Source organism: Canariomyces notabilis, assembly GCF_033297395.1.
Source record: "Canariomyces notabilis strain CBS 508.74 unplaced genomic scaffold N656scaffold_8, whole genome shotgun sequence".
NCBI lineage: Eukaryota > Fungi > Ascomycota > Sordariomycetes > Sordariales > Chaetomiaceae > Canariomyces > Canariomyces notabilis.
This window is the reverse complement of record NW_027041830.1, coordinates 778,152-796,326: the sequence shown is the minus strand read 5'-3', so window position 1 is coordinate 796,326 and position 18,175 is coordinate 778,152. Positions and strand designations below refer to the sequence as shown.

At 54.9% G+C, this 18,175-nt stretch overlaps 5 protein-coding genes across 5 annotated transcripts; 2 read left to right on the top strand and 3 right to left on the bottom strand.

Annotated features, from left to right (window-relative positions):
- Nucleotides 1–156: 156 nt before the first annotated feature.
- Nucleotides 157–5,324, bottom strand: N656DRAFT_778400 (uncharacterized protein). The gene is made up of 5 exons (XM_064815001.1): nucleotides 5,277–5,324; nucleotides 5,039–5,217; nucleotides 3,826–4,982; nucleotides 3,717–3,769; nucleotides 157–3,662 (listed from the first exon to the last, which is right to left on the bottom strand). Exons 3-5 carry the CDS (start codon nucleotides 4,946–4,948, stop codon nucleotides 633–635), a joined length of 4,206 nt encoding a protein of 1,401 aa, XP_064671169.1. The 5' UTR covers nucleotides 4,949–4,982; nucleotides 5,039–5,217; nucleotides 5,277–5,324; the 3' UTR covers nucleotides 157–632.
- A 1,945-nt stretch (nucleotides 5,325–7,269) lies between these two features.
- On the top strand, nucleotides 7,270–9,960 carry N656DRAFT_707675 (Sec1-like protein; the record flags this gene model as incomplete). The annotated part of the gene is made up of 9 exons (XM_064811448.1): nucleotides 7,270–7,309; nucleotides 7,382–7,521; nucleotides 7,608–7,681; nucleotides 7,738–8,123; nucleotides 8,177–8,190; nucleotides 8,289–8,528; nucleotides 8,584–8,734; nucleotides 8,799–9,240; nucleotides 9,300–9,960. 9 exons carry the CDS (start codon nucleotides 7,270–7,272, stop codon nucleotides 9,958–9,960), a joined length of 2,148 nt encoding a protein of 715 aa, XP_064671168.1.
- Nucleotides 9,961–11,932: 1,972 nt separating this feature from the next.
- Nucleotides 11,933–15,470, top strand: N656DRAFT_631066 (chitin synthase I). The gene is made up of 5 exons (XM_064810368.1): nucleotides 11,933–12,279; nucleotides 12,340–12,518; nucleotides 12,583–13,590; nucleotides 13,648–14,390; nucleotides 14,459–15,470. Exons 2-5 carry the CDS (start codon nucleotides 12,366–12,368, stop codon nucleotides 15,177–15,179), a joined length of 2,625 nt encoding a protein of 874 aa, XP_064671167.1. The 5' UTR covers nucleotides 11,933–12,279; nucleotides 12,340–12,365; the 3' UTR covers nucleotides 15,180–15,470.
- On the bottom strand, nucleotides 15,289–16,318 carry N656DRAFT_778395 (uncharacterized protein). The gene has a single exon (XM_064814999.1). It carries the CDS (start codon nucleotides 16,094–16,096, stop codon nucleotides 15,761–15,763), a length of 336 nt encoding a protein of 111 aa, XP_064671166.1. The 5' UTR covers nucleotides 16,097–16,318; the 3' UTR covers nucleotides 15,289–15,760.
- Nucleotides 16,319–16,714: 396 nt separating this feature from the next.
- N656DRAFT_797460 (uncharacterized protein) lies at nucleotides 16,715–17,176 on the bottom strand (the record flags this gene model as incomplete). The annotated part of the gene is made up of 1 exon (XM_064817641.1): nucleotides 16,715–17,176. One exon carries the CDS (start codon nucleotides 17,174–17,176, stop codon nucleotides 16,715–16,717), a length of 462 nt encoding a protein of 153 aa, XP_064671165.1.
- Between the last annotated feature and the right edge of the window lie 999 nt (nucleotides 17,177–18,175).

Sequence of the window (18,175 nt, the reverse complement as noted above, 5' to 3'; positions counted from 1 at the left end):
TACTATGGTACTTCTTGACGATTTAACCACCTACCCAGTGGGGGGTGAAAGTAGGAAGGAGGAAGTGACCTGTATACCCATTTAGGCATTCTCGTCATGAAATCTCCGCCGTCCAAACTCCGTCATCCCATGCTTGATTAGAGTTAAGGGAGTAGGATTGCTTTGCTTTATTGCTATTTTAATCAAGCCGACTACATACAGAGCCTAGGAGGATCAGTTACAGTCCGGACCTAAGCAACCGTTAGACCGCCGGGTAGGGAGGAGAGGGGTGTAGATGGATCTCTCCGGTCCGGAAACCATAAAGGCGGTTGGGGAGGCGTCATCGAACAGACCCTCCAGGCCTTTGGGCTTGACTGGAGTGGCAGTACGCACACTACAATTTTGTATACAAGACGTACATGTAGCTTCGCATGTCCATACATGGCTTGGTCTGGTTTGGCCCTGTCTACTTATGAACTGTGTCGCGGGACGTTAGGCAGACATACAGAGAGACACACACCCCCACACACACACGTCTTCATACAAACACATATAAGTATACAGGTTTTTTCAAGAGAACGGTCTCCAGCAGGACTAGCTAGTTATTGGGTCTACTCATACAAGGAAAAAAAGCGGCCACCCAGGCATCGGGCTCAGTCGTGCCGAAAGGTGCACTTGTCACCTTTGGCGCACTGGCCTCGGGCCCAAAACGCACATTGCTTCGTGCCGATCAAGGCACGGTTGATGCCTCGGAGGTGCTCCGGGACATCGTCTTCCTTTTCGCCATTATACCGGCGAGCACCGCCGCCCCGATCATTTCGTCGGTAGCCGCGATTGGGATCGCGGCTACCGCTTCCATAGTTGTCTTGGTTAAGTCGGCCGTAGCCGGGGTGCTCTTGGTGGGCCGGGGGGTATGCCTGAGTCTGGCCGTAGTACTGGATGCCGTGGGCGCCCTGACCGCTTTGGGCCTGGCCTTGGTTTTGTGCAGCCGAAGCCAGCTTCATTATCTCAAGCAGGTATTGGTTCTGTGGGTCGGCCTGGGTTGGCGCTGCGGCCTGAGCTTGGTTGCCATTAGCCAGGGCTGCCAACAGGGTCTGGACTTGGTTGGCATCGACAGCGGGGTACTGCGCTTGGGTCGGGGCAGGCTGCTGGGTCTGAAGAGCCGCCAAGATGCTCGCGATCTGGTTGTTGGCCGGCTGAGTGCTATGGGTACCCGCAGGTTGTTGAAGGTAAGCCGCGTACGGAATCTGCTGACCGTACCATGACTGCTGGTGTTGCTGTTGGGCCGCATAGTACTGAGCCCAAGCTGCCGAATAATCCGGCGCCGCGGCCTGGGCTGGCTGTGTGGTGGGGATTACGGCAGGCTGAGCCACCTCGGGCAGAATTGGCTGGGCGGCGCGGGCAGCTGCGGCCTGAGCAACCTCGTTCTGCCGATCATGCTGCATCGATTGGACCACCGCCTCAATGCTGTTAAGCGCCATCTGGAGCTTGGGATCCATCGGCTTGTCATGTTGCTCCGTTTTCGGACGTGCTGCATCGTACGGATTGGGATCCTTCCAGTTTTTGACGCGATCCGAGGTGAGAAGCTCGTAAGTCTGCTGGTCACGGCGCGAGGCCGTCGCCGGATCATACCAGGTTCGAGCATCCTGAACCGGAGCATCGGGCTGGCGCGCAGCTGCTCCGTGGTACGAAGCATAGTTGAGACGGGCCTTGGTTTCCAGGCGCTGTTGCGCAGCGCGAGAGGCGTAATATGTGCCATAACGAGTGCATTCGTCGGTCCGCTGCATCATCTCTGGATACTCGGGGGTTCCAGGCGACAGGCGAATTTCAAGCCTGGGATCACCAGAGCCGGAGAGCGATGGTTCGTAGGGTGGCGATCTCGGATTGGGGGGTATATCGGCCTTGGTGTGGTAAACGGCCATGAGCTCCGTCGACTCTCGCTCCTTGATGAGCTTCTGCTCCTCGGTTTCAAAAGTCTTGAGTCCACCGCGAGTGTCGTAGGTCTGCTCTCTTTTCTCCTGCGGGATGCGCTTGGCGAAATCAATTGTCTTGGGACCCTTCCATGTCCACTTGTCGTTGACATCTTCGGCCTTGACACCTTTGTTGCTGTGGAGTTTCTTCATCATTTCGCTCTCCTCGCTGTTCTTGATGCGGCCGTCAGTCTTGACGTTGCGAGCCATGTGACCCTGTTGCTCAGCAATCTCTTCCGGATGACGGGTGAATTCTTTGATCTCAGTCAATCCTTCGCCGCTCTTGAAAGTGACTCGGAGATTAAGCGCCCTGCGCTGCTCTTTACGCAGGCGACGCTCCCGCTGCTCGGGGGTCTCGATCGCCTCGGCGGCCGGCGGGGGTTGCTGCGCCGGCGTCGCGGCTTTGGCCGATGGCTCTGGCTTGTTGGCCTTTTCGCCGTTGTCAATCTCAGCCATCAACGCGGAAAAGGCCGAGGGGGCCATCTCTTTGGTCGATTCAGCAGGCTTTGGTTTAGAAGCTTTTGTAGAGCCAGGCACCGCTGATTTTGTGGGCTGTGTTTTGGGCGGCGAATCCGGTTTCGCACCAGTTTTCGGAGGTTCCAACTTTGCGGGATCGCTTTTTGGTGTTGGCTTTGAAATTGGGCGTGCCTTACCAGGAAGCAAAAGCCCGGATCGAGGTTTGGTTTGTGCAGTCGTCGGTGTTCCTCCTGTAGACGACTTGGTGGAGGAAGAAAGTTGTGTGGCTGCCGGTGACTTGGTGGAAGAAATTTTTGTAGCGGCCGAAGTTGACTTGACGCTATTTGCAAAGGTTGAGGCGGGAGTCAAAGTGTCGTTGGCAGGCTTCTTGGATGAGGGCAGCTCGCCAGCGGCAGCATCGTCTTCCCGTGACCGCTTAGTTCCTGTCGATGCAGGTGCAACTTTTGCGGCGGGCTTTCCAGCAACCTTCTTGGGCTCACTATCGGATGCCATTGCTGTTGTTGATGTGGTTGTGGGAAACTTTTTGCCGTTTGTAGTGGCCGTTGCGGGTTTCGCTGGAGCTGTCTTTTTGGTTTCGCGCTCAGAAATTTCCCTTTTTGGAGGGGCGCCAGCCTGAGTTGCCCTCTTTTTGGATGACGCGTTTTCGGCCGTGGAAGGGGTGTCGCTGTTGCTGCTGCCGCCTTCGCCGCTGTTTCGCTCTGCCGTTTCATAAACCTGAGCTATCAGTGCCTTGGCCTCGTCGTCACCCTGACTGTTCACCTTGTCCCTGATCTTCCCCATACCCCAAGCTTCAAGCTGTTCCGACTTGACCTTGGTGAATCGCGTGTACAAGTGGAAGATGGCTTTGACCACTGGTGAATTCACCTCACCCGCATTGATCAGTCGGATGAGTAGGTTTCTGAGTCTCACGGGGAATCTGTTGATTTGGCCCACATCTGCCAACAAGCTGCTCGGCACAGACTTGAGGACCTCATTGATCACATGGACAAGTTTGTCCCTCAGTGAGCCGAGTTCTGCCGTCGCAGAGCTGCCATCGCCTTTGGGTATCGACTTGAGCGCTTCAAACAGAGGGTCGGCCGCTTCGAGCAACTTCTTTGCAAACTTGGCACAAGCGCTTGTCACCAGGTCAGAATTGGCAAGATGTGCCGGATGGAGACGAAGAGTCTCGACGGCTTCAATGCCGCTGAGAATTGGCTCCACAGGTTTCACGACGCCTCCATTGTCACTATTGGGAGCCTTTAGAGCCACGCTGGTTAGCTATATACTGAAGCAGCGCGAATAGAGTCATACCCCTGTGTTGAATTGGGTCTCCGGCAGCTTTTTCTGCCAGTCGGCAGGAATTTCTAGAGAGACATTAGCAACCGGACATGCACATCCAAGCTACAGCTGCGTTACTTACTGGCATTTGCTCGCTCCATCTCAATGTCAAGGCGCACATTCGCCCGCTGCAGGTCGAGGAGGCTCGTTGCCTTCCGATAAGCATCGGCATGGTTTCCGAGGCACTCGGCAGGGGTCCAGCCTCGCCATAACATGGGGAACAGAGGATCTCTGCCTCCTTTGGTCGCCAGAGTCACATATCGTTTCGTCGGTGTGCTGTGCTGGAGCTGCACGGGAGCGGGGCCGACGGCAAGGTTTGGTACTCCTCCCCAGGTCGCTCCATTGCGGCCGCGAGCTTCCGCCATGAGACTGGTGTCTTCATGGATGGTGCTGGCATCGGGGCGCGGCGGGAGAACGGCCAGAGGGCTGCCCGGTGCCGAATAGGTGTTGGCACCTTCAGGCGCATCCACCTTGGCCTTCTTGGCTACAACTGGCGTATTCTGAGAGTCGGGCGCAACGCTGCGCTTCAAATCAGCAACAGCATTGTTCGATGGCGCCGCTTGGGATTGATAATCCGACTGGCTGGTGAATGTCTGAGCAGTGGAGTGTTGGAAAGGACGCTCCGATTGCTGGAGTACTTGGACCCTTTGTGCTGGCTGCTGGGTTGGCTGCTGAGCTGGCTGCTGGGCTCCGACATGAATACTGTCAGAAATGACGCCTGGTGTCTGAGCAGCTGTTACTCGGGTATGCTGTGGCTGCCCATTCAAAGCGGCCGCGAATTGGGCATGGATCTGGGGTGTATTCATTTGGCCTTGCTGATGCAGCTCCGCCTGGTACGTGGGCATTGACGCCTCTGAGCCGCTGCCGGAGAAGAAAGATGGAGGTGTGTCTACGGATGTCGAAGCAGAGAGGGCTGGTGGCGCGAAAGCAGGCTGAGCCTGTCCCTGCCACTGCGCGACTGATCCCTGATGATAGCCATCCGGAGTAGACGCAGCACCGTTTACCATGACATTGCCAAAGCTTTGATCATAGCCATACGGCGCGGGACTGGCCTCGGCGTGACCCGACCAGACATCGCCCGAGTCGTAAAAGGCAAAGGGCCGATACAAGCCATCGGTTTGCTCAAAGGCGCCGCCGTATTCATTGCTCCAGGTACCGTCAGCAAAGTTGCTGGGGTCCCAGCCGTCGCCATGGCCTTGATCCATGGCGAGCGGCGATTGAAAAGGGGCAAATGTGCACCTAGCGAATGTCAATAACGGATAACTGCACATCAACTTATCGGAATCATCACATACCGAGTGTTGGTTGATGGATTAAGCGAGCTGGGTCACGTGAAATCTGGATGGTGACGGTTTGTTGAAAAAGAGGGAAGAAAGAATCCGAGTTTGCAGTTAACCGAGAAGATTTGCAGTTAACCGAGGCACTGGTAGGAGTGGGGTTAGGGCAAAATGCCGAGTTCGGACTAGTGCTCGAGCTAAAGCAGAAAATGGTCAGCCCGCAAAACAGAGAGACCCCGAGTGATTCGGTGCACACAAAACGCGCTTCCACATGACCATTCCATTTTCCACACAGACAAGGAGGAGACAGCCATCCAACACACGCATCCCACATTCATCCCGGGAGAACAACCGGCAGCAGAAGATTAGCCATTGTGAGGCAAGCGGCAAAGGTTGGTTCAAGCGTGCAACAACCGGGTGCACTCGCATTCGCATTCGCACTCGAACATCGGGGCAAGGTGAAAGCGATTTCTCGTGTAGGTAGAGCAGTCGGATTAAGGTCCAGTGAGTTCGGCTTGTGTGCTAGGGATTCTCGAGGTGTGATCTGCGTCTGTGTGGGCGGACAACCCCTGGACAGACTGAAATGCCCTTGACCAAGCCAGTCCCGCATTTAGGCATTTCCCCCCTTGTGTTGCGATTTCTGGTCGTTCCCTAGCTTCCATTGCGACCAATTCACTCAGCTCTACCCAAGGATCAACTCCGGGTTGCCTGTGGGCTGAGAGAATGGCTAGTTTCGGAGGCCAAGGTAGGTGGGAGGCTCCCCTGGGAGGTCTGGAGCAAGCCCCTTTTCGATAGAAAAGGTGCTGTCTGCAGCCCGAGTCGCCCAGCGGCACCCACCGTCAGGCGCCTATCTGCAGCAACCAAGAATTGGTCTCCCCAGGTGGCACCTGAACCAGGGAATCTGGATTTTGATGGGACAATTAACCAGGATTGGAAGGCTGGACTCGAAGGCTGACTGTGGCATTGGAAATTATTGCCAGTGGCTGCAGGCAGAGTTTCATCCTCCTGGAGCGCTGTGCTGGCCGTTTTGGCCGTCTCTCACAATGGGCTGTCTCCTGCTGCCGTGCTCTCCCCTAGCTGTCCGCCCACAGGAATTCCCGTAGCAGGATTCTTAGGTAAGGTAAATGTGTTACTTTGCAGAGGATGGCTGTTCTCCTCCTCCTCACCTCACCCATTTTCGCAGCCGCTCTCCCAGCCCTTTCGCTCGCAACTGATAGGCTGCAAGGTCTGGACTGTTCGATTGAACATGCATTTTAAATGAGGATGAGAACACACATGCTGTTAGGAGCTTTAGCTGGGGGGTGGGATGAATTCAATGCATACCCTTCAGTCGTTGCTTCAGTTTGTAGGTGCACACTTCCTTCGGCTCAGCATTTGCCCCCTCTGTGGGAAGCAGACTGAAATCGCCGTCCACCGGCTCCTTACACCATCTTCCCCGTATATCTAGACAAGAGCAAGGTTGTGCTATTTGCAGACCGGCCAAAGGGCAGGCGATGGTAGGTGTGCAAGGACGAGCAATCGAGAAAATGGCTCTGGGTTAAATTGTCTATACCAGTGGGCTTGGATGATGAGTGAGCACTAGAGAACTGTCGCGTCAGAGTGTAGGACCCGGCGAGGCAATCCAAGCTGTTGTCCTGAGTGCGCGAAGGTTGGGAGGAATAGACACAAAGAGTCACCGCGTTGTGTTGATGAAAGAGAAAAGTTGGCACGGGTCTCGCAAATCAGCTGCGGCAGCCATTAAAGGAGACTGCCTGTCTAGCGTCTGGCTCTGCTGTAAGATGGCTTGATGCACTGGTCCGTGCATGTGGCGAAGCTCCTGCCTTACGGCAAGGCCGCTGCTGACTCCTTGGTTTGAGTCCCAAGGCCCCCACCAGCCAGGGTGCATGTACCCAGGTACTCCATATACTGGGGACGACAGTTGTCCATGAATTCACGTGGGGAAGCTTCGGACATGTTGAGTGACGCTTGATGAAGTCGACTGAATAGGTATACCTTATCTCCCCTTTTCCTGGAGACTGTTATCATACACCTGGATTTATTCTTGGTTTGAGATCCTTTTCAGGGAGCCAGCCCAGCCGTTGGGTCAGCCAGCACTCGCCTTGAACGAGCTTGAGGGAAGCCACCTTCCCGAGGCAGTTCGCGCCTTGCACATTTCGGGACCAGCCGAGCTCTTCTTAGCGACCTAAGCTCGACACCCTTCGATAACACCATCCTACCACGTAAAACCACAGCGGCCAAGGCTTCAAATCATGGCAGCCCGGGGAAATGCGCTGCGCGACAAGCAGATCCGTATGCCCCTCCTTCTACCCCTGAGTCTACGGGCACCTGTCCTCGGCCCCTTTGTACTGACAAAGGCATAAGTCTCGATCAAGAAGATCCTCAACTTGAACGAACCCATAGAACCAAGCGAGACCGACGATTCCCATGTCAATGGATTCATCTCGCCCTCCGCGCCTATCTTGAAGGATGGGACGCCCATTTGGAAGATCCTAGTTTTCGATGTATGCAACTATCACGCTATTATCCTGAACCCGGAACCCTGAACAGATATGGGAGCAGCAGAGCGTTGACAATCACCGTCGTTTAGGATCTGGGTCGCGATGTTATTAGCCCGGTACTTCAGGTCTCAGACCTGCGGTCAATGGGGGTTACGATGCACATGTGAGCAATTGCTCATCTTGTTCCTGCGTGCTCGAGTCCGTCGCTGAAACCCGCAGGCATATATCGTCTCAGAGGGCCGCTATCCCCGATGTACCAGCAATATACCTGGTCGAGCCAACACCCGCGAACTTGCACGCGATTACAAACGACCTCCAAAAGGGGTTGTACAGTTCAGCCTATATAAATTTCCTCTCCTCCATACCGAGACCACTGCTGGAAGATTTTGCTGCGCAGACGGCTGCGGCCGGGACATCGGAGCAGATCTCGCAAATCTACGATCAGTATCTGAACTTCATCGTCACGGAGCCCGATCTGTTCAGTCTCGGCATGCAGAAGGAGCACACCTACTGGGCGCTGAATAGCGCAAAGACTAAAGACGAGGAACTAGATCGGGTGATAGACCGCATTGTTAGTGGTCTGTTCAGCGTTGTGGTAACTTCAGGTACGGAACCGCCGGCTGCTGATTCTTGTTTCCTGAATACTAACATCGCCTAGGAGTGATACCAATCGTATGTCCGGCTTAGAGGGCCCCGCAGACTTCCGTCCGGCCATCTGTCCACGCTCCTGTGACCTTTCCCTGCGGATACTGACCGAGACCCTGAAACAGATCCGCTGCCCAAGGGGTGCCGCTGCCGAAATGATTGCCGCCAAACTCGACCGCAAGCTTCGCGACCACATTCTCAACTCCAAAGACAACCTCTTTTCTTCGCAAGCACGACCTGCCGGCTCAGCCGCCGGAACACCGACATCCAGACCCGTCTTAATTATACTTGACCGCAATGTTGACTTGATACCCATGTTGTCCCATTCCTGGACGTATCAGAGCCTGTGTTTTGACATATTCAAAGTAGCTGCCGGCCATCCCATCGCAGAAATGTCAGCCTTGTTAACCCAATTCGCAGTCTGAACTGAACCGCATTACTATCGAGACCCCAGTTGATTCCAACAATCCAGCCAAGGGGACAACCAAGAAGAGTTATGACCTCGCCGCCAATGACTTCTTTTGGGCCAAAAATGCTTGCTTGCCATTTCCCCAAGTTGCTGAAGACATCGGTAAGAGCTTGCGTCCGCTCAGTCTGAGACTGCCAGCGAGCCTACTGATTCTGACTGTATCTAGACGCCGAGCTTACAAAATACAAGGAGGAGGCGGAAGCCATCACAAAGAAGACCGGAGTTACCAATTTTGACGACCTCCAAAACGACACGAGTGCTAGCGCACAACACCTTAAGGCTGCCATCACACTCCTTCCGGAGCTTCGGGAGCGTAAGGCGACACTAGACATGCACATGAATATTCTTGCAGCCGTCTTGGGAGAGATTCAAAACCGGCAGTTGGACAACTATTTCCAACTGGAGGAGGACGTGGCGAAGCAAACCAAGGCGCAGATGCTCGAGCTCATTAAGACGGCAGACAAGGGGCAACCGACAGACAAGTTGCGCCTCTTCATTATCTGGTTCCTCAGCACGGAGCAGGATGTGTCGCGGCAGGAATGGGTTCAGTTTGAGGAGGCCTTGACGTCGGCAGGGTGCGACAAGACGTGCCTGGCGTACATTCGACAGTGAGTAGCTCTACAATTCAACTCTGTAGATGACTTGCTTATCACATCCTCAAATATAGGGTCCGGGCAACCACGAAAATGACACAGCTTACCACGGTCAACAACCAAGGGTCAAGCAGCCAGCAACCATCCGGGTCATCAGACCTTTTCCATCGCTTCTCGGCTATCTCAACCCGTCTCACGGACCGGCTCAAGGAGACCGGAGTTCCGACGAGCGCCCTGTCGTCCAACGTGGCCTCGTTGCTAGGCGGGATCAAGAATTTTCTGCCAGTGGACAGGGACCTGACCGTGACCAAGATCACAGAGTCGATTATGGATCCTTCGAGTGCAAGCTCGTCGGCAATTGCCAAGACGGAGAACTACCTCTACTTTGACCCGCGGAGCGCCAATGCGCGCGGGACGATGCCGCAGCCGTCGCAGCTGCGGGCGGCTGCGGGCGCGGCTTCGGCGCCGGGCGGGCTGCCGGGCTCGGCTCTTGGCGCACAGGCCCCGGGAACAGGGGCGAGCTTCGGGCAGCGGCGACAGGGCTTCTCGGAGGCTTTGGTATTCATGGTGGGGGGCGGCTCAATGGACGAATACGGGAACTTGCAAGAATGGGCGGCGCGCGTGGCCGCAGGGGACCGGGCCAAAAGGAGGGTCGTGTACGGGGCTAGCGAGCTGGTGAACGCGAGCCAGTTCATTCGGGAGGAGCTTAACAAGCTTGGCAGAGAAATGTCTTGATTAGGGCCAGCTAGACAAGCCGTCTGTCACCTCTTTTTGTCGTCCGTTAACTGTCATTGGGGGGTTGGATCCTGGGTCTTTACACAGTGCCGAAGCGCGCTTAAGCCTGTGTCTGACGGACCTAGTTCAATATGACAGTGACAGAACATGTGAAGACCCTGAAGTCAGATCGGAAAAAGCGGCATTGCTGGTTGAAGTTCGGTGAAACTAGCGATGTTCCTCGTTCACGTTGTGGCTGCATATGGCTGCAACGAAGCCGAGACCCTCTTCAACTGTATCTTTCATTATGCGTGGACAGATACACGGTAGCTTCAAGTGCCAAATAGCCTTTGGTTACGCCGGTCTTCAACCTGCCATGTCCAAGTTTGCTCCCCTGGAGCTTACGTAGTGAGGGTGCGGAACACAGCAGGAACTGCACTCCCAAAGCCACATTGACAAACGTAAGACATTGCTACTTATGAAGGTGAAGGTGCCTTGCGAGTCACTGAGCGGCGTGGTGGCCAGAAAGCTGCGTAGGCCTGCGTGGCTTATACATCGAGGGCCGCGCTGCAGATACCGGTACATACATGAAGTATGTACTGTACAAGTACATCTATGCACTGCCGTTATACGCATCATCAAACACGAACCCGGACATGGGTTGTAACTGGGCAACGGACCAATCTACTTGTACTCCGTAGTTGAAAGAACTGTGATCACGGGTCGCCCAAAGTCATTACCTGGGTTAGGATGGATTGTTTGCTGGCAGGACAAGTCCCTGGTTATATCCCTACAAATGTGACGTGTGGTAATGGTTGAGGACTCAGGTTCCTCAACATAAGCATAGTAGCACTGCGGCCGTCTTGCGGTCATCAGCGTTGCGAGAGGAGACACTCATTCATCCAGCGACGTGATTTGATGTGGGCGGGAAAGAAGCTTTGACAAGGATCACCAGCGGCAGCCGGCTGCTGTGGTTCCCGAGGCACACAGCCACGGCTTCGTCCTAACTATGTAGAGTATGTACGTTGTAGAGAGGCTGTTTGCGGGCTGGATGCCTCTCACTTTGCACCTTCGTGACTCGACCTTGGTTGTTGACCCGCATTTCGTCTGCGGATATCCTGTCAGGAGAAGAAGAAACCTGGATTCAATATAGGAATTAGGTTGATGTTGGCGGGGTGTATCCCAGGAATCCCGTCATCCTCCTGGGTACCTGGCCAAGGCTGTGTGTCAAAAATCAGGAACCCCACAGCACTGAACAGGTTGTGGTCCCCTCGTTACTCACCCCCTGGGCAGCAGGACTCCAGGCCCAATCAACAGCCCTCAAGCGGCTCCCAACGTCACACTTTACCTAGTTGGGCACTGAAACACTGCACAATGCCCGGCATTTTCCTGGCACGCTAAGCCCCTTCATTGATTACTGCTTGGATTCGGCATCCCTGCCGACCGTCCATTTGACCTCCCCCATCGCCTGGCACGAAACTTCGTCAGGGTGAAACTGCGACTTTGTCCTGCCGTTGAATCCCGCTCGCCGCGAACAGCGCCCAAGCACCGCGCTTAGCAGCAGAGGGTCACCGATCATCTTTCTCCAGTCCTGCGGCGTACCGAACCGACGGGAAAAGTTCTAGGACTCGGCGGCGCATATTTTGGCGTCTCGATAACGAACTGGCGGCTGCATGCAATAAGGGGTCGTCTCAAGAGGAAATACAACCCACGACCGCGATCGGCCATTTGCTCGGGGCTCGACAATCGACGACCACGCGGCAGCGGCGACGAACGGCAGGCACACGCACATTCCAGTGCGGGGGACAAAGCATTCTGACACTTGACGGGCCCTCGAGGTCACCTTTGCGTCTGCATTAGCATTTGCATTTGCATTTGGGCGTTTGGCGCACTTAGGTCCCGCGTAGATACCCGGCCCGTTCTTGTGTTGAAAGCCCGCAGTGACGGCGGGCTAAGGTAGTTCAACATGTCGTATAATCGATTAGGCAAGTTCAAGTTTCGGTTCATGCACCCTGCCCACGATCTCGTCCTACACGTTTCCCCTTTCGCCAGGTCGCCTCGGGCTGGGCTCTGGCTTCCTTCCCTTTTCAACCTCGTGGTCTAGCAACCCGCGCCTTCCCCGTCATAATTCTTTCATACCTACCCCAAGCGGCCGGTTCGCCCTTTCTCCTTGGCCTGCCTTTGGCGACAGGAGCTGTTGTTTCCTTGAGCTGTTGTTGTGCCGCATCTTTGGTCCTTGCCCGGCGCGAGGACACTGGGCTCTACTCGGCGCAAGGCGGTCGCTTCTCTGGGAGCCCCAACTCCACGCCTGCTTATTGCAGGTCCTTGGCATTTCGGCCTGCAAGTAACGCGAAACTTGTATCGAGTGGAGATAAGGCTAACCTACTTTCTTCCGTTCAGACGACGACTATTACGAGAGCCACCCGATGGACACTCGGATGCACAGGACCCCGTCGCCAGGCCACCCGCTGCAGCATGGGTACCATCTCGAGGACAACCCTTACGGCCACTCGCAGCTGGATATACCAGCCGGCCCTGGTAGATACAGCCCTGGCGACGCCTTAGACATCCACACAGCCGTGAGCACACCCCTTGTGAAGGAAGGAGTTTCTTTTGCGACTGGAGCTGACTTGGAACTTAAAGCAATCCGTGGACAACCTGGGAAGTTACTCTGTGAATCCCGAAGCGCATCACGATGCATATTACAACCAGCCCTATGAGCCTAATCCGATCCACGGCCAGGGGTATGATCATGGCCAGGGAGGTTACTATGAAGACGACAGGCGGCCAATGTTGACGCACACCGATTCGCAAGTGGGAGCAAGCGACCCTTACCACGATGACCCGCAGCCCCCGACCAACAACGCCCCAATCAAGAGGTGGAAGACGGTAAAACAGGTGCTATTATACCGTGGAAACTTGGTGCTGGACTGCCCTATCCCGCCCAAACTCCTGAACCAGTTGCCCCACGGCGAACGTGATGAGTTCACCCACATGCGCTACACGGCCGCTACATGCGATCCTTCTGAATTCTACGAACAAAACTTCACTCTCCGGCAAAAGCTCTTCAGCAAGCCCCGGCACACCGAGCTCTTCATCGTGGTGACTATGTACAACGAAGACGAGATTCTCTTTGCGCGCACCATGATCGGTGTATTCAAGAACGTGGAGTACATGTGTAAGCGGGCCGAGAGCAAAACCTGGGGCAAGGATGCTTGGAAGAAGATTGTTGTGTGCGTCGTTAGCGACGGTCGTGCCAAGATCAACCCGCGGACAAGGGCGCTCTTAGCCGGTATGGGCGTTTACCAAGAGGGCATCGCCAAGCAGCAAGTCAACGGCAAGGATGTCACAGCACACATCTACGAATATACAACCCAGGTCGGCATGGCCATCAAGAACGATGTGGTCCAGCTCATCCCCAAGCAGCAACCTGTCCAGATGCTATTCTGCCTAAAGGAGAAGAACCAGAAGAAGATCAACTCTCACCGCTGGTTCTTCCAGGCCTTTGGCCGGGTCCTGGACCCAAACATTTGTGTGCTAATCGATGCCGGTACCAAGCCCGGCGGCAACTCGATCTACCACCTGTGGAAGGCCTTTGACTTGGAGCCCATGTGCGCTGGTGCCTGTGGAGAGATCAAGGCAATGCTTGGAGTTCGTGGATTTCAACCCTCATTCCTCTTTTCCAATGGATACTAACGGTACTAATAGACGGGCGGGAAAAACCTCATCAACCCGCTGGTTGCGACCCAAAACTTCGAATACAAGATGAGCAACATCCTAGACAAGCCGCTGGAGTCGGCCTTTGGCTTCATTTCAGTGCTGCCCGGCGCCTTCTCCGCCTATCGGTATGTTGCGCTCCAGAACGACAAAAACGGCCAGGGTCCGTTGGAAAAGTACTTCGCCGGCGAGAAGCTGCATGGCGCCGACGCCGGCATCTTTACGGCCAACATGTACCTCGCCGAAGATCGTATCCTCTGCTTCGAGCTCGTCACCAAGCGCAACTGCCACTGGATCCTGCAGTACGTCAAGTCAGCGACAGGCGAGACTGACGTGCCGGACACGGCAACCGAGCTCATTCTGCAGCGTCGCCGCTGGCTGAACGGGTCCTTCTTCGCTGCCATTTACGCCATCGTGCACTTCCACCAGTTCTTCCGCTCCGACCACTCCCTTCTCCGCAAAATGGCCTTCTTCATCGAGTTCGTCTTCAACACGGTCAACATGATCTTTGCGTGGTTTGCCATTGGCAACTTCTTCCTCGTCTTCAAAATTTTGACGACAAGCTTGGGTGACGATAATTTGCTGGGTGAGCCGGGCAGGATTATGGGCGTCGCATTTACCTGGCTGTACGGTGTCTCGTTGGTGACGTGCTTCGTCCTATCCATGGGCAACCGTCCGGCAGGATCAGGGCCATATTACATGGCCATGATTATATTCTGGGCGATTCTCTTTATGTATGTTCCCTTTTCTACCCTTTTCCTCCTCGGACCACGAGAATTCTAACAAACGCTTCCCGCTTTAGTTACCTAATGTTTGCGGCAATCTACATCGCGGTCGTGGCCATCCAAACCGATCTGGAAAAAAACGGCTTCTCGATCGACTCGCTATTCAAGAACCAGGTCTTTTACACGCTCATCGTGTCGGTCATGTCGACGTACGGTATATGGCTGGTTGCGTCGCTGCTCATGTTCGACCCCTGGCACATGTTCACGTCGCTGGTGCAGTACATGCTGCTCAGTCCGACATACACCAACGTGCTCAACGTGTACGCCTTTTGCAACACGCACGATATCTCGTGGGGCACCAAGGGCGACGACAAGCCTGACAAGCTGCCGTCGGTCAACACCAAGGACGGGCAGGGCAAGACGGACCTGCCCGACGAGGGCGACCTCAACGCCCAGTACGAGCGCGAGATGCGCGTCTTTGCGCAAAAGCCCGTCCAGGAGAAGAAGCCGCCCACGCCAGCCCAGATTGAGGAGAAGCAGATGGACTACTACAGGGGCGTCCGCACCGTCGTCGTGCTCATCTGGATGATCTCGAACTTTGCCCTCTGCGCCGTCGTCCTTTCCACGGCCGGCCTCGACCGCATCGTACCCAACAACGGCCAGACCGAGGAGGAGGTCAAGGACGCCCGCGCCGGCATCTATCTCAGCGTCGTGCTCTGGTCGGTGGCGGCGCTCTCGGCCTTCAAATTCCTAGGTGCCATGTGGTTCTTGGTCGTCAGGATGTTTAGAGGGGTTTGAGTTTTAACACCTGATCCTGATTGTGCGGGGAACGGGGGCGGCTATTATTCGTTGCACTGCTCCTCTTATTGCGTTTTGACTGGTTACCGTCACCTATCTTGTCCTCCCTTTGCACCTTTGCCTTCTTCATCCTTGAGCAACTATTGGCGAGGATACTTTTACATGGGGCTTGTACTGTACATGTTGGTTTGATGATGATTTATGCCTTTTCTTACACAAAGAGAGAGGGAGGGACGAGAGAGACAGAGAGAGCACATGTGTGCTTCTTTGTGTGGTTGTATATGTGTAGAGAATAATACCCCCTTGGTTTGTTGAGCGGGCGTGCAAGCTACCAGGTAGCTAGCTGGCCATCAGTGTAAACAATACCTAGCAGCCTTGGTTTTTTGCGCTGACTATTCATCGCTCTGCTTCGTGTTCCTCGCCAGCATATGGATTGTGAGGTGCTTGGACTAGGAGCTGGCCAGAGACCAGTCAGTTGAGCGGGAACGACGCAGCATGAACTTCGTATGGTGTATCTAAAGCAAGGGTCGAGATTGTATGTACATACAATACAAACGGTATCAACTTCCGCCTCCTCCAGCTTATTGAATGTCTATGCGGGCAAAAGACTCCATCTTCCCCCTTCTAGGCCATCCATGATCCGTTAGTCTGCCTATGGTGGGCGATGCACTTGCTGTACGGTACACACCTCGAATCCAATCGAAATGTGTAGCAGCTGCTCGTGTCGGAGACAGATCCGTTGGAGGCTTGGAGCAAAGCCGCCTTGGACTGGCACAAGCCACGTGCACCTCAAAGGCACTTCTTGAATCAAGCTTGGCGGCTTGGCTGTTGACATGCACAAAGAATCCAGGGGATGACGCCAGACGGCCTAACAATAAACAAGCACAGCAGCAGAGCACCATGTCAGATTTTGTCATTCCAAAGTCAAATGGCGAAAGTCGAAACTTCGAGTTGAATTCCACTGATCAATGTTGAAAGCAACACAACGAGCCGCCGGCCCATTACCAGCCATGTCCGTCCTCGCTCTGGGGGGGTATCAAAAACCGTAATTCACCAGAAACAAACGCCTGCCACCGCCGCGGAACCTCTCTTTTTTTTCTTGTTTTTCCCTCGAAGGATGATGTCCAAATCATCATCGTCCCCTGGATCCGCGACTTCTTGTTTTGGTTTGCTCTGAGGCCCCAAATCATCCCGCAGTCCCATTAGGTATGCGTCCACCTCTGTCCTCTTTCGCATGCCGAGAAAGAAAAGCACACACAAACTTTTTTGAGATCCTCCCATAATGTCATGTCATCACCCATATGCCCGAACCCTGAGCGTCTTCGTAAAAACCGAAAAGAGGAGAGAGAAGAGTTGCTGCGAGCCCACCACAAAGAAAAAAACCATAGACCCTGTAAAAAAGGTTTCCCGGAACGCCGCGCTCGCCATAGCAGTAACACCCATCCATCCATCCATCCATCCACAAGAGAGAGAGCCGGCAGAGAAGGAAACAGGCAGAAAATAGCCACCCGCCAGCTTAGCGACCAGTGCAGTGCTCAATGACCGCTAATCCGTCCCCAAAATCCACCAGCCGACGACCGCGTGCTATCCGTAGTCGACGACGAGTCGCGGCGCTCCTTCTCCGCAGTCGCCTTGCTGCTGGTACCACTGCCGATACTAAAGATATTGCCAGCCCCGCCCCGGCCAACATGGCTAAGCCGGGCCGTCTTCTCGCGCACCTCGGCCCGCGTGAACTCCTCGTCAAACGACAGCACGGGCCGCTCGCCCGCAAGGTGGGCGTTGCCCGCGCCGCCCCGCCCGGAGTAGAATCGGCTGCTGCTGCTGCTGGAGGCGGCGGCGGGGGTGGTGGTGGTGTTGGAAACGGTGCGTGTCGGTACACCCGACGGAGAGGTCGTTGCTGGTGCCCGGAAGAAGTTGCCTGCCCCGCCCCGGCCGGAGTGCGTGTAGCTGTTCTTGGGCACCGTCGGGTGCGGCTCGGTGATTGTGTACGCGGCCATTTTTCTTTTCTTGTTGGTTTGGTTTGGTCGGTTGGTTTGTGGTGGTTGTTTAGGCAGGTATGGTTTGTGGTATGAGCCGCCGACTAAGGGGAAGAAAGTGTGGAAGGGCTCGAGGGCTTATTTCACCGAGATGTAGGACGAAAATTTCTAGTCTGTGTTTCCTCACTGTTGTTGCTGAGGTATTACTGAAGTGTGGTCATACAAGTGTACACATCCTTGGTGTGGAACGGGGTCGAGAGGACAAAGGGTCTTATACCCAGGACTCCGGAGCCGTCACGGAAGGTCCGTCAACGTAAGGGGCACTTCGCTCAACCAAACAAAGCTCTTGCACAATGGCACGAGCTCTCGGCAGGAAATCCGCATGACCATGCTGACTTTCCGCTATAGCCTCTTCCAAGAGCGGCTATGTATGTATATACGTACCTTGAAGGCCCGGTGCAAGGTGTGGATGGATGTAAAAATTTGATTCTGGATGCAAGCGAGCCTGGCCGGAGGAGACCAGAGCGGAGGCCAACCTCCAACTCTGTGTGGATGGAACGGGTGCTAGCCAGGGGCCAACAGCTCCACTAAACAGGCCTAGGACAATGGCATCAGGTGCTGTGCTCCAGCGGTTATGGGGCTGAATTGGCGCCGAGAGGTGAAGCGGTGCTTTCCTTTACCTGATGAAAACTCGGGAAGCAGTCACGGGGCGCATCACCGTCTTATTTGTTACGCGATCATTATCCCATAGTTTCTTCCCCGCCCAGGTACCCTTTTGCTGTGGTTTGCAGCCTTTTGCTACTTTCCAGCGGCACGGTACGATGCATTCCGTCATGTAATTGAAAGCGCTGGTGACACGACTGCTCTTTCACAATTTGTGCCGCCAACTCTGTGCATTCCTTCCCGGTGTTTGCGATCGAAGTTCATGCCGCCAGAAGAGCAATTGTTTCCGCAATGCTGGCCCTACAATCGATACGTACAGATGCCGATTGTCTAACGTCACATTTCGACTACGTCCTG

Coding starts and splice junctions, on each gene's coding strand:
- N656DRAFT_631066 (XM_064810368.1), top strand. CDS start 12,366: ATGGACACTCGGATGCACAGGACCCCGTCGCCAGGCCACCCGCTGCAG. Junction 13,591..13,647: donor AGATCAAGGCAATGCTTGGA/GTTCGTGGATTT, acceptor CGGTACTAATAG/ACGGGCGGGAAAAACCTCAT. Junction 14,391..14,458: donor TTCTGGGCGATTCTCTTTAT/GTATGTTCCCTT, acceptor TTCCCGCTTTAG/TTACCTAATGTTTGCGGCAA.
- N656DRAFT_778395 (XM_064814999.1), bottom strand. CDS start 16,096: ATGACAAAATCTGACATGGTGCTCTGCTGCTGTGCTTGTTTATTGTTA.
- N656DRAFT_778400 (XM_064815001.1), bottom strand. CDS start 4,948: ATGGATCAAGGCCATGGCGACGGCTGGGACCCCAGCAACTTTGCTGAC. Junction 3,770..3,825: donor GATGGAGCGAGCAAATGCCA/GTAAGTAACGCA, acceptor ATGTCTCTCTAG/AAATTCCTGCCGACTGGCAG. Junction 3,663..3,716: donor AGACCCAATTCAACACAGGG/GTATGACTCTAT, acceptor GTGGCTCTAAAG/GCTCCCAATAGTGACAATGG.